The following is a 13,042-nucleotide window of genomic DNA, read 5'->3' on the forward strand; positions in this document are numbered from 1 at the left end:
ACAGTGGCTGTGAGGCTTGCAGATGATCCGCTGACTGCAGTGCCTGGAATCCTGCAAGAACTTTGCAAATAATGCTCTCTACTATTATACTTTTTCCAGAATCATAGGGCTTTGTAATTATGGTTACGAGAAGTGTGAGTATGTGTAGGATCTCACTACGTAGTTCAGGCTGGGCCTGGAACTAAAAGCTCTTCCCGCCTCTGCCTTTCGTGTGCGCTGTGGGCAGCTGGAAGTGCTGGTTAAACCCACCACCTGCTGTGACTGCAGTTTCTTTCCTTCCTCCAGTGAGCCAGCTTTGTTTGCCTCAGCCATGCACAGACAGCTTTGAAGTAAGAGAGCTCAAATACAAGGCAGCCTTGGAGTTCATGTTTCAATTTTTTTTATTATAGCGGTATCATTTACTTTGGTAAATTCATATTCCAATTTTAAAATGCTTTCAAGCAAACAAAACTCACTTACAAATTCAAGAACTGCATGTTATACACACAATAGCTGCATAGTGGGATTTCTCTAGCAAGCTGTTAATTCACAATGCCCAGTACTAACAGTACGGCAGTAGATTACACTAAATGTATCGCTTTACCATAGTCATTGTTGAATAGGACAGTAACCAGTACAACAGCTTATATGATTGCATGTCAGAGCTTTAATAAAGTTGTAGCATTTGATGATGAATGAAATTTTCCCTTTTTGTCCTGAGGTCCAGACTCAGTGCCGCCCTGCTATTCCTCTAGCCCAAAAGACACATTTTTATGTACAGGATGCAATTTTAGTTCAGATGCTTATGCAAGAATAAGCAGTTAATATGCTGCTGTATCCTTGATAAAACCACATCATTCCTTTCTACTAAACAGAGTGAGTCAGGCTAAAAGGAACCTGAGGTAATAGAAAGAAAAGACATGTTAAATCCCTGTATTATATTAAAAGTTACTTAACAATTGCTTTGTGGCTTTAGCCTATTTACTGGTCAAAATATATACATATATGTACACGCATGTGGAGAGAGGGAGGGATGGGGGATTGATTTTGAAGGCTGCACTAAAATGCTAGCATAGCTGTAGCCCTTATGATTCTTCAGCTGGAAACAGAACAGTGGTTTGTATTCCTTCTGTTGTTTAGGGAAAAAAAATCCTATAACCATCTAGTGTCTTAAAACAGGTATTTATTATCTAAGGTCTCAAATATACCTGCATTAAACAATTTATATTGTTTTTTAAAATGTTGCAACAACTCTTCACTTATTCATAAATGTTTTACACCTTTATTACAGTTTGAACAATTGAGAACAAGTCTCGCAGACACTCTTAGCCCAGCTAGCGATGCTATGCTGCTACTTCACAGAAATGACTGTAAGAACTCTTTCTCCTAGTTCAGAGAGGACCTTCTCTAAGGCTGTAGCCAATGCTACTAACATGGCGTTTTGGATGGAAGAGTTCAGATGATGAGCGGTTGGGTGTCCTAGTAACTAGAGGACACCTTTTCAGTTAGCTTTAGAATGTTGTTTGTGCAGTCGTGTGTGTGTAAGAATACAACTTTTACAGTTCTTTCAACGAAATGACTCTCCTGCAAATCAGATACTGATTGTAAGAGAATCAGGATAGGGCACCCCGATTTTATTAATCATCAAAATAGCCTTGAGGTGTGCTCTATACTTCATCTAGAATTGCTCGCAGACGGACCGCTTCTCAATTCCCAGCGTTCAAATGATTGTCTCAAAAGGAAAATTGCTAAGAGTACGGAGGGCCCTCCTTACATGTTTGTTCCTGCCTGCTGTCTTTGTAGAAGAACAAACCCTTTAGGTTCTGTGGTCCTGAAACCATGGAGAGTAACCCCCAGTGTAACTCTTGAGTATCCAGACAAGCTTTTTCATTATCCTGAGGATGTTCAGTCATGGAGGGAAATTACAGACTTAACCAAGTCACCTTATCCTTCAAGTTTCTGATAACACTCAGCAGGATAAAGACTATTTGGATGATAAATAAAACAGAAACCACACTGAATTTCTGATTTATTCTTAAGCACTCCCCCTTCGAAAAAAAATATGCTCGTCTTTGGAGTCCTAGCAACTTTACCTCTTATTATATGTGTTCTCTGAAGAGATCCACAGCCCACAGCATCTTAACATTATCCGTACACATGGAATAACTTATATTCGGGGCTGGGCATCGGCATGGCCAGCCTGGGTCCATCCTAGTGTCTGATAGATGCTATCTCTGGGTTAGTTGGTGGCTGGCGGGGGCTTGATGGAGGGGATGCTACATGATCTTCTCATGATGAGCCTGACTTCAATGTCTGGCAGATTATCCTGTCTGCTCTGTAAGCAGCCTTCATCGGTGGCTGCTAAGTGGAGATCAAATCGAAGAGAAACAGACTTTTTCCTCAGCCGGGGGTTATCTTTAAAGAACGAACCTTCCCACTCTTTAATAACTTCATCCACTTTCTCTGTCCTGAAATAAGAAAATAAAAACTTTTTTTAATAGAAGAAGAGATAGAGACAATGCCCAGTTCATATTTATGAATAGAAATATGTGTAATACATAGGTTGCGAGATTTTAACAATTCAGATTTGCTTATGTGTATGTTTTGTCTACATGTATGTGTACCAAGTGGTACATGCCTGGTGCCCACAGGGGTCAGATTCCCTGGAACTGGAGTAGCGATTGAGAGCCACCATTTTTACCACAGCCATCTCTCCACACCAGAACCACAAAAATATAATCTTTAATATGGAATTCTATGGAATTTCTACACGATTATTTTTACCTTTTTTTGAGACAGGGTCTTGCTGTGTAGCTTGATGTTCTAGAGCTCATTCTGTAGACCAGGCAGGCCTTGAACTCACAGAGACCCAGCTGCCTCTGCCTCCCAGATGCTGGGACTCTACACAATTTTTATGATCTGATTTTAGTTTTAGAAAAAAAATGAATTTTTTTCACAGTCTTGTTTGTGTTGTTCTTTGTGTCTATTCATGTCTGCCTGAAAAATCACAGTTTATTGAAAGTATTTGGAAGGCTGCTGAAGTGAATGTCATCATTTTAGCACTGCTTCGTAGTCCAAGCTGTTTTACTTACTGAATGGTGCCGCGAGCTTCCGCACTCTCCTTCACGACGTCTCCATTTAACACTGCCTGTTTGGTCGTGGTCTCCCCATTTTCACTCTCATACTTTTGTGAGACTTTCGTTGAAAAAGATATTTCATTTATAATGGCTGTGAAAATGTTACATTAAATTACAACGTTGGAAAAGAAAAGGGACATAAAGTGGGGGTGGAAAATCACAGCAATGAAGTACTGAAATTCCTTCGCTTGCTGCTTTGGAGAATTTTCTGTATAATCTCCACAAATAACATGCCGGTTTTCCAATTAGTCTATCGTGTGGGAACCTCACCTGAGGGCAGAAGAAAGCCGACTTTACTCCTGGTAGGTTTTTCTTCTTTTTTCTCTCCTTGGATGCAACCATAATATCTGAAATGGAAAGAGTCATGGAAACAACACTGCAGTAGTGAAAGACAAAAACAAACAAAAAGAAAATAGACAAGAGAATGGGTAAGTTGTTCCGCTCACACAATGGAAATACTTCTTCAGCAGTGATGAGCGAGGCCATGCAGTGTCTTTGTCAGGGAGCCTTCCAGGCACAAGGAAGAGTTTTATAAAGGTTAAGACAGTACACAGATGATTTTCTACATTGTATAGATAGGCATTTATATTACCAAAAGAGCTGTGCGAGACTACTAAATATAAAATTTGGAGCCAGCAGGGTGGGTGTGGGTTAAGGTTGGGTGGATGGTGGAGGGCAAAGGGGCAGTATTTAGATTCCCAGAAATAAAACATCTTAGACTGGAGAGACTAGAAGTATGCTAACATGTAGGACCTCAAAAGTCATAGGAATACAACTCTACTACTTAATAATATTGTTCATGAGCCAGGCGGTGGTGGCGCACGCCTTTAATCCCAGCACTCGGGAGGCAGAGGCAGGCGGATCTCTGTGAGTTCGAGGCCAGCCTGGTCTACAGAGCTAGTTCCAGGACAGGAACCAAAACCACAGAGAAACCCTGTCTCGAAAATCCAAAAAAAAAAAACCAAAAAACAAAACATATTGTTCATTATATTTTCTGTTTTTTGTGCAATAACACTGTTCATTTTTATCTGCCTGTATTTATATCAAATATAATAATACAAATTTAGAAAATTGTTAAAATGTTAAAAACCAATCTGTCAATCTCTCAAATAATTAGGAATTGCCATCTATGATCATTATTTAATAACGTATTACATTCACACCATATATAAAATCATATATTTTTTACAAAGCACAGTGTGCTAGGCAGTGCTTTAATCACTTTACGGTGTCAGCTCGTTAGATCCTACAGTAACCTTGTGATGTAGATATTATTATTCTTGCTTTGCTGAGGAGAAGCACAGAGAGGTTAAGTAACTTGTCCAAGGTCACTCAGCTAGTAAGTGGTATATTTTGAATTCAGTTTATGATTTTGAAGGATTTAAGAATTGCCAAGGCTTATCACAGGCTAAACTTATTCCATCTCGTTTTGCAGAAGAGTCAGAATTCTGAAACAAGCAAGAAAAAAGATTTATTGTCATGGGAATATAGAGACATGGAGGTAATGCCATGTTCAAAGGTCTCAGGCCTTATAGATGGTTATAAAATACAATATTGAATAAATAAGAATTCCCCTTTAACTTTTTTTTTTTTTATCTCAGGATACCTGAAGCCATTTAAATATGGCTTGGGACAGTATTGCTTTCCCTGCTTTAGCAGAATCACATTATTACTCTTTTTCATTTTTTGAAAAGGTCTCTTGGAACTCAAACTGGCCTCCAACTTGCTATAGAGCTGAGGATGATCTTGAACCTCCTGACGTCCAGACCCTCCTGCCGCCACAGCTGGGATTACAGGCGTGCATGCCTGGATAAGGTGACGCTGGGGAACAAACTCAGGGTTTCGCGCATCCTGGACAAGCCTCTCCGCCAGCTGAGTCCCACCCCCTAACTATAATAATATCATTTTGGTGTTCACTGTGGGGTGGGGGTGGGAACTTAGGGCCAGGTTGTGAGTCACCAAACTTCCTTGGGAGTGACCTATGAAATGCAGACTAGTTCTAAAAGAGAGAAGCAATGGACAAAGTGGGAAGGCCAAGAAAAACCACCTTAGTGAACAAGAGTTGTAACAGCCAACTTTGGCTATGAATGTGCTGGTTTGAGCAGGCTGGAGGGTGTGCTAATCCCACTTTGCCATAGGAGCTCAGTGAACGGCTGTGGTGGCGGTGGGCTTTATTTTGGATTTGGTTTCTCTGATGGCATCAACAGTGGCTCTGTGAATGTGGCCCCATGCCACCCTGTGCCATTAGCGATGTGGACTCAGGTACCTGAGCTCTTCCTGTTCTAGTAGGTGGCGGTAGGTGGCTATTTCCTGCTCCAGGCGCATCTTCGTGTTGAGAAGCATCTCATGCTCCTGGAGCTGCCTCTCGATGCCGCACCTCACTTCCTGCAGCTCCTTCTCTAATCTGTCAACCACCGACTCCAGGTCTTGCAGCTGCATCTGGTGATGCTGCTCACTGGCCTGCAGAGAGTTTTCAAGGCCCCTTTCCTGTGGACAGACATCAGCAGCAGTGAACCAGTGACACAGAATGGGCTTCTGAAGTCTCTGTCACCTGTTCCATTCTGTCTATGTAGTCATCCATCCGTCCGTCCGTCCGTCTGTCCGTCTGTCCGTCCGTCTGTCCGTCTATTTTTATTTGTGGTATTGGCATTAGCAATCAAAGCCAGGGGCTTAAACAGGATAGGCACCGAGTCACACTTGGAGTACCACTTGTTTTATTTGAAAGGTTATAGCAGTTGTGTTTTACTTATGCAAGAGGACTTTTTTTTTTTGCTATTTGAATTTTCTCTTTCTCTCTTTCTTTCTTTCTTTCTTTCTTTCTTTCTTTCTTTCTTTCTTTCTTTCTTTCTTTCTTTCTTTCTTTCTTTCTTTCTTTTTTTTTAAACTGTGGAGGCCCAAAGAGGCCAAAGGTCAGAGAGTTTGGGACTTGTTTTTAGTTCATTTGAGATTATTGTGCTTCCTAACTCAAAGAGTTCTGCCTCTTTCAAGGCTATTGTCAACAGGTGTGGCTAGTTGCCAGACCTGGGCTCCTGAAATAGGGAAGTAGTTGGTTCCTACCTAAAACAAAAGTCTAAGGATCCAATTAAAGTTCCAGTTCTGTTTATGGAAGTAACTTGGGATTCCACCCAGGGAGTGGTTTGCCTACAGAGTGATTGGTCTAGGGCTTGAGTCAAAGGTGTGAGCAATGAATGTAGCTTGTGGCTGTCAATTTGTATGTTAATGTAGTCCTTTTGTTCTAGTCCTACCTTTTGTAGTCAGGGGTACAGTAACCAGTTGGAAATTAAACACGGATGAATTTTCAGTACTCACTGAAATTCCCTCCCGATACTATCCTATATATTTCTGCGTTTTATTATTTTCGTTTGCATCTTCATATTCTTTACTATATTTCTAAATTCCCACGCCTCCACTCTGGAGGAAAGGTATTTTTGTCGAGGCTGGCCCCCGACATTTAACATTTATTTTGTGCAAGTAAAAGTGTGCACGTGGAAGTCAGAGGAGAGCTTTCAGGAATTGTTTTCCTTGTTCCATCATGTGAGTTTGGGAGGTCAAACTCAGGGTATCAGGCTTTGTGGCAAGCACTTTTACCTGCTGAGCCATCTTGCTGGCCCCCTTCCTGCTGTTTGAGACAAGGTCTCATGATGTGGCCAGGCTGGTCTTGAACTTGGAGTTCCTGGTGTGTGTGTGTGTGTGTGTGTGTGTGTGTAAGGAGGCCTAGTTCATTCTGAAGTTCAATTTGACCTTGCACTAATAGCAAGCCTTCTTCCTTAGCCTCTGAAATGCTGAGATTATAGACATGAGCCACTATACCTGTTTTCCTTTTTTTCCCCCCAAAGAAAATTATATTTAGCGACTGAGCATGATGACACTCACTTGCAATCACAGCTACTCAGGAAGTGGAGGGAGGAGGGGCACCAGTTCAAGGCCCACTTAGGCAGCTTTGTGAGATGGTATCTCAACAACAACAGCAACAACAACAACAACAACAAGGAGCAGGGGCTGAGGATGCGGCTCCTGGCTCCGTGGTAAAGCACTCATTTAGCATGCACAAGGCCCTGAGTTTAATCTTTAGTACTGGATATTTTTTAAAATATACATAATGAGATAGCTTTCTGTATTTCAAAATAGTGTTGTAATATTTCCTCTGGCAAGAAAAAGTTTACATTGTGATTTATCTGCTGTCATTCTCAATTATTTGATTTTGTAAATTATTGAAAATATAATGAATATCAAAGGTGAAGCAGACTGTTTATAAAAGGCATGCTAGAAGCCAATGAGATGGCTCAGTGGACAGAGGTATTGTCTCAACCTGAGTTTAAAACCCTGGCCCCACGTGATGGGAGGCGTGAACTGGCTTTCACATGTGCACACACATAAACAAACAAACGTAATAGGAAAAGGCATAATAGGAAAGTGCTTAAGTGTTTTCCCATTAGAAATCTCAATGACACCAATGCAAGAAGCCAGTTTTTGGAAGGCTATAGATAATAGCAGCACACGATCCATTTTTTCCCTATCAACTGTCGGGGAGCCCCAGAGCAATGAGAAGTAAAACTAAATTTTTCTAGGTGTAAACAGAACCTCCAGTGAGCTGCTCACAGCCACTGGGCAGGAGAGAGGCTCCGGGCCAGCGCTCAGTGGCCTTCACTGCAGAGTGACAGCGTCTTCTTTCCCTCTCTCTGTTACACATGACGCTCTGCCAGCAAGCTTCTTTCCCAAGGTCCCTCCGCTCCCTAAATCACTAGCCTCTGGGGTGCAGCAAGCCAGTTTCTGGTGCTCTTCCTTACCACGGCGTGGAGAGACTCGATTTCCACCTGGAGGTGGTGGCACTGGCGGCGGGCCTCCTTGAGTTCTGCCTGAGCTGCCTTCAGAGCCTCCTCATCCTTGTCCATTCTCTTCGTTATATCTTCTTCTAGCTGCAAGAGAGTCAACAATAACAACAGCCAACAACGACGACAAGAGCAAGAAAACAAAACCCAAGAGAAACAAAAACCCCAAAGGGCATTCTTGAGAGGGAGGTGCTTAAAAGCGACCATAGAACAATTATACAGGAATCGAATCGCATCTTCTTTTCACTATTAGATTACAAGTGTGTGCTCCAGCGTTTCATCACTAATTAATCAAATCCCCGAGCCAGTCAATTATGCTCCCAGCCCCAATCTCCTCTGCTGTAAAATGATCCAAAAAGTCCCTTCCCACTACGGCAGCCTGTGAAATACAGAGAAACACATCTGTTTTAAAGAAGAGAAAGTTTTCGAGACAATTTTGTGACCTCTGATTCTTTTACATTCCCTTATCTGTCGATATTAAAGATTGAGGGAAATTCAGTGAATATTTTTCAACTTTTTTTTTTTTAGGCTGCTTCATAGAGGCAGGTACACATCTGTATATCCCCAAAGGGGTCAGTTCTGGATGGGCGGACTGGGAGGAGACACCGCTAAAAGGCGCATTACTATGTTAGGAAATTGTTTTTTTTTTTTTTTTTTTTCGAGACAGGGTTTCTCTGTGGTTTTGGAGCCTGTCCTGGAACTAGCTCTTGTAGACCAGGCTGGTCTCGAACTCACAAAGATCCCCCTGCCTCTGCCTCCCAAGTGCTGGGATTAAAGGCGTGCGCCACCACCACCCGGCTATGTTAGGAAATTGGAAAATCAAGTTGTCCTAGGCGTCAAGGTTCTTAAAGTTCTGTGTTGCAAAAACCTTTTTACTTTTTTCAAAAGATCTTTTTGTTTGTTTGTTTTTGTTTTTTCGAGACAGGGTTTCCCACTGGGACCCGGGCTTGCTGATGAGGCTAGATTGGCTGGCCAGTGAGCCCAGGGATCTGCGTGCCTGTCTCCAGATCGCATTGCTGGAATCACACGCGCACACCGCCGTGTTTCCCTTTTATATGTGGATCCTGCGGGTCAGAATCAGGTCCTCAAACTCTCACAGTAAAGTTCGCTGAGCTATCCTCTAAGTCTCCCAAAAATACATCTGAAAGATTATTTTCTAAATATTCTCCTATTGTAAAAACACTCAGGGGAAGGTGTGTAGCTCAGCAGTAAAATGCCTGCCTGTGCAGGCATGGGGTGGAGGGGGGGAAACTCGGTATTCTCTGTTTTGCTTGAAATGTTTTCATGCTGGTGGAATTAAAAGAAAACACCAGTTAACAACGTTATCAACATTTGACCTCATTAGGAGCAATGTGTTGAGTTGATATGAAGTAAAAATAAAAAAAAAAAAGACAACGTTTTAATGTTCCTTTAAATTTGTAAATTTGGTTATATGGTAGATTTTGTTTGAGTCAGTAAAAGTCTGTGTGAATCAAGTTTAGGGCATGAGATTAGAGCAAAGGGCTGGAGAGCTGGTTCCTTCACTAACTGCTTGTCATGAAAGCCTACAGGCAGGAGTTCGTATCCCCAGAACCTATGTAAATACTGGGTAAGTGCAGAAGCCTGCCTGGAATTCCAGCTTTGGAAGGTGGGATAGGAAATCTCAAGTCTGGACATACCGGTGAGCTCTGGACTTGACTGAGAAACCTGGCCTCAACTCACAAAGTGGAAGAGCAATGGAAGACCATTTCTGAAATCAACCGTGGTTCCCTACCAACATACAGACCAACATGCTTGTGAATCTTGCACAGTTCACCCACACACATGCAAACATGCACACACATCCACGTAATCACCCCTTCCCCTGACCGAAAAATGGAAAAAGAAAGATGCTGGAGGGAATTTTTTTCTTTGGTCAGCTGATCACATATTTAGTGTTAACTTGGCAAAGTCAAGCAACCAACAACAACTACGGGAACAACTATAAGAAAGAATGAAAAGACTTTTGGAAACGACATAAGGCTGTGGGGACCACTGGTCTTTTGAATTCCCAGTAGGGAACTGGCAGGTAAACTGGGTGTTAGCTAGATTCCCAAGATGGTCCCCAGTGAATCCCCACCCCCCTCAAGTTCACGTCCTGAGTCTTGCTGTGATCAGTTGGGTCTGGTAGTGGTGACGCTGTACCCATTCTAGGCTGTGCCTTAAGCAAGCCTGGCAGCTTCTACATTATGTTTTTGGGAGCCCTGGGTCATCACTGTAGAAGAAATCCGGATACCTGGTTAGAGAGGGTCCTGTAAGGAAGCTAGGCGGAGAGCGACCCGAGACTACGTGCGTGGAGCCGGAAGCTGGCTCAGGTGTTTCAAGTCAGCCTTTCAGCAAACCGCTGCCAAGGTTCCAAACACATTAGCCAATCATTTGGAGATGCCAGCCAGTAGGACCCTGAGGTGACTGCATCCTATTCTGCATCTCATATAGCACCAGGGTCTCCACAGCCCGGGCTGCTCCTCATCCCACAGAATTACAAGCCAGGATACAATAGCCTAAATTTTAGCCCATTGAGTTTTTGGGGTAACTTTTTAGTGCAGCAACTATATGCTTATTTTATTTGACTTATTTACCTCTTGGTGCTAGGGTTTGAACCCAGGGCCTTGCAATATGTTGTGGTAATAAAATAAACTGGCTTTGTGAATTACTTGGGGAAAGCATTTCTCTCAAAACCTTTATGTTATCAGATGTTGCAAACAGAACTCGAGAGAGTTTCTGCTGCTTTTCTTCGTAGTCACTCGGTTCAGCATGGGGACTTGTAAACGAAACTTAGATTTCTACTTGGTAAAATAAAGTATTCATTTGGTTTATAATTGTCAAAAGCCGTCATCTCTTAATATTTTCCCCTATCATATGAAGGCGAACAAACTTCTCCAGCATCTAAACCAACAGCCCAGTGACCTTATTTAATCCAGGGAACTGGTCATTCTTTTTGAACACTGAAAATGTTACCCACAAGCAAAATTTACAATGATCTTTCAGTTGCTAATGGAACAAAGTCCTGTGATTTCTTGCTAACAGTTTATATATATTATATATAATATATATACACATGCATACATCTCTATATATTATATTTTGAATTGAGCCTTGGTCTGAGTTGGCTCTGTTTCGTCCGTCTATTTTAAATATCTTGCATTTATGTCAGAACTAAACAGTTCTCACCGTCCAGATGCAACAATGGATACTTTTCAGTGTCGAGGCACTACCCAGCTGGGGGAATTTTGATTGTTAGAATTTGTCTCTCTGATTCTGAAACCCGCGTTCACACACTCAGATGATTCTATTTATAGCAATGGCAATCAGCAGAAAGCTGAGTGCACGGGAAAGATGATAGAAACCTCTCAAAAAATATTTTACTTGCTTTTATCGCCTCCTCAGAATGTGCAGGCAAACAATCTCGACTATCAAGCTTCCATTATACAGATGTTTTTAAATCGCTTCTATAATTAACTCCATAATATCTTTGAAGAGTGTTTGGAATGCATCTTTCCAGAAAAATCTAAAGAGGTCGGAGTGCACCATTTTATTGTGTGTTGACCCCGTGCTTTAGTAATGACGGTCCGTCACCTTATGAACTACGTAAAATCCCAATTCATCGATCAATATTTATTGAACGGTCATTCAGCCGCACAGCCACGGGGTTTGTCCCTGTCTGCCACCCCAGACCCAATGCAGAAACACCTACATTGCCTCCCCAGTAGATGCTGCGTGGAAAAGAAATACTGTACCTCAGAGAGGCCGGGACAGGACTCGGGGAGACATGGACTGTCTCCTTATCCCGAAGGTGCCTGGCTGAATGAAATCATTACCTGCATCCGTGTGGACAGCACCGTCTCTATCTGATTTCTGGTGAGAAGCTGTTCATAGTTTGCCCTGATCTCATTGAGGAGCTGGGACAGCTCCATTCTTTTCCCATCCTCCACCTTGGCTAACTGGACCTTAGCGACGGGATGAGTCGCTGCTGCCGCAGAGCCTGCCCTGCCTGCCTGCGTCGCCGGAGCAGACAGCCCCGCGGAGCCTTAAAGATGCAGAGATCCATTTCCCCAGCAGAAGCAGGGAAACTCGCGCGGCTAGTCAATTATGCAAATGTGAGAAACTGTTCGCGCCCGTTGTCGTTGGTACAGCAGAAACCTCAGAATCTCCAGGGAAGAGAAGAAAATGACACCCACAGGTCACTGTTAGGGTCCCCTACACCTGTGAACGCTTGGTCTGTGGGGGGCGGGGTGCTCTATTATTTTGTGGTAGGGAATGAGTCACGACCTTAAGAACACTGTCGTTAGCCAGGCATGGTGGTCAGGCATGCTAGCCACCTCAGTACTTCAGTCAGAAAGATCTTGGATTCAAGCCCAGTCAGGACTTCATAGCGAGGCCCTGTCTTGGGAAGGGGTGGGGAGAAAACAAAACAACAAAAATCCAAACCATCACCAAAAAAACAAAAAAAAAAAAAACAACAACAACAACAAAAAAAAACCAACAACAACAAAAACAAAATTTGGGAGGCAGAGGCAAGCAGATCTCTATGAGTTCCAGGCCAGTCTGGTTTACAAGAGCTGGCTCTAGGACAGGCCCCAAAACTATAGGGAAACCCTGTCTCAAAAAACAAAACAAACAAACCACACACCAGATTTTATTGTGCATAGATATTGTGTTATTGTGTGGGCATTAAACTGGGCTCCAAATATAATAGTTTAAATTTTTTTATAGCTCTCTTTTTTTTAAATCAGCATTTGAACTTTTTTTTTTTTTTTAACAAAATGCAAAAGGAGAGGGGAGGAAGAAGAAAACAGAGGGTAAAAGAACCCAGGTGACCAGAAACAGACTGGAGGAAGAGTCAACAGAAGGGCAAGGCTGTGGGGAATGGCGAAGGGGTTGGGACACAAAGGACGGTGACACAGATGGACGAAAACGCTGCCATGGGGCCCAGAACTTCGTGGGCCGACTTAAAACAGTGAAGAAAACCCAAATGGTGTGGTAAGCCACCTGAACGTGTTATCTGTCTCAAGCATTCTGACAGCTGCTGGAAAAAGCTTCTCTCAGACAACGTCGATAATGCCGCTAGCTGTATTTCTC

The 13,042-nt window shown here is 42.7% G+C and overlaps 1 protein-coding gene across 2 annotated transcripts; it reads right to left on the reverse strand.

Annotated features, from left to right (window-relative positions):
* Positions 1-368: 368 nt before the first annotated feature.
* Krt222 (keratin 222) lies at positions 369-11,944 on the reverse strand. Of its 2 annotated transcripts, none has more exons than XM_057774997.1 (6): positions 11,782-11,944; positions 7,904-8,032; positions 5,383-5,603; positions 3,387-3,463; positions 3,072-3,207; positions 369-2,447 (listed from the first exon to the last, which is right to left on the reverse strand). In XM_057774997.1, the coding sequence occupies exons 1-6, from the start codon at positions 11,875-11,877 to the stop codon at positions 2,219-2,221; spliced, it is 888 nt and encodes a 295-aa protein (XP_057630980.1). In that variant the 5' UTR covers positions 11,878-11,944; the 3' UTR covers positions 369-2,218. The 2 variants fall into 2 exon arrangements, with proteins under 2 accessions (XP_057630980.1, XP_057630981.1); XM_057774998.1 differs by having other exon boundaries at positions 11,701-11,889.
* Between the last annotated feature and the right edge of the window lie 1,098 nt (positions 11,945-13,042).

Source organism: Chionomys nivalis, chromosome 7 (assembly GCF_950005125.1).
Source record: "Chionomys nivalis chromosome 7, mChiNiv1.1, whole genome shotgun sequence".
NCBI classification, from domain to species: Eukaryota; Metazoa; Chordata; class Mammalia; order Rodentia; family Cricetidae; genus Chionomys; species Chionomys nivalis.

Excerpts from the sequence above, each read along its gene's own strand:
- Krt222 (XM_057774997.1), bottom strand. The coding sequence starts at position 11,877 with ATGGAGCTGTCCCAGCTCCTCAATGAGATCAGGGCAAACTATGAACAG. Across the intron at positions 3,464-5,382 it reads CTAGAACAGGAAGAGCTCAG|ATATTATGGTTGCATCCAAG; the intron begins GTACCTGAGTCC and ends TTTCCATTTCAG. Across the intron at positions 2,448-3,071 it reads GAAGCTCGCGGCACCATTCA|GACAGAGAAAGTGGATGAAG; the intron begins GTAAGTAAAACA and ends TTCTTATTTCAG.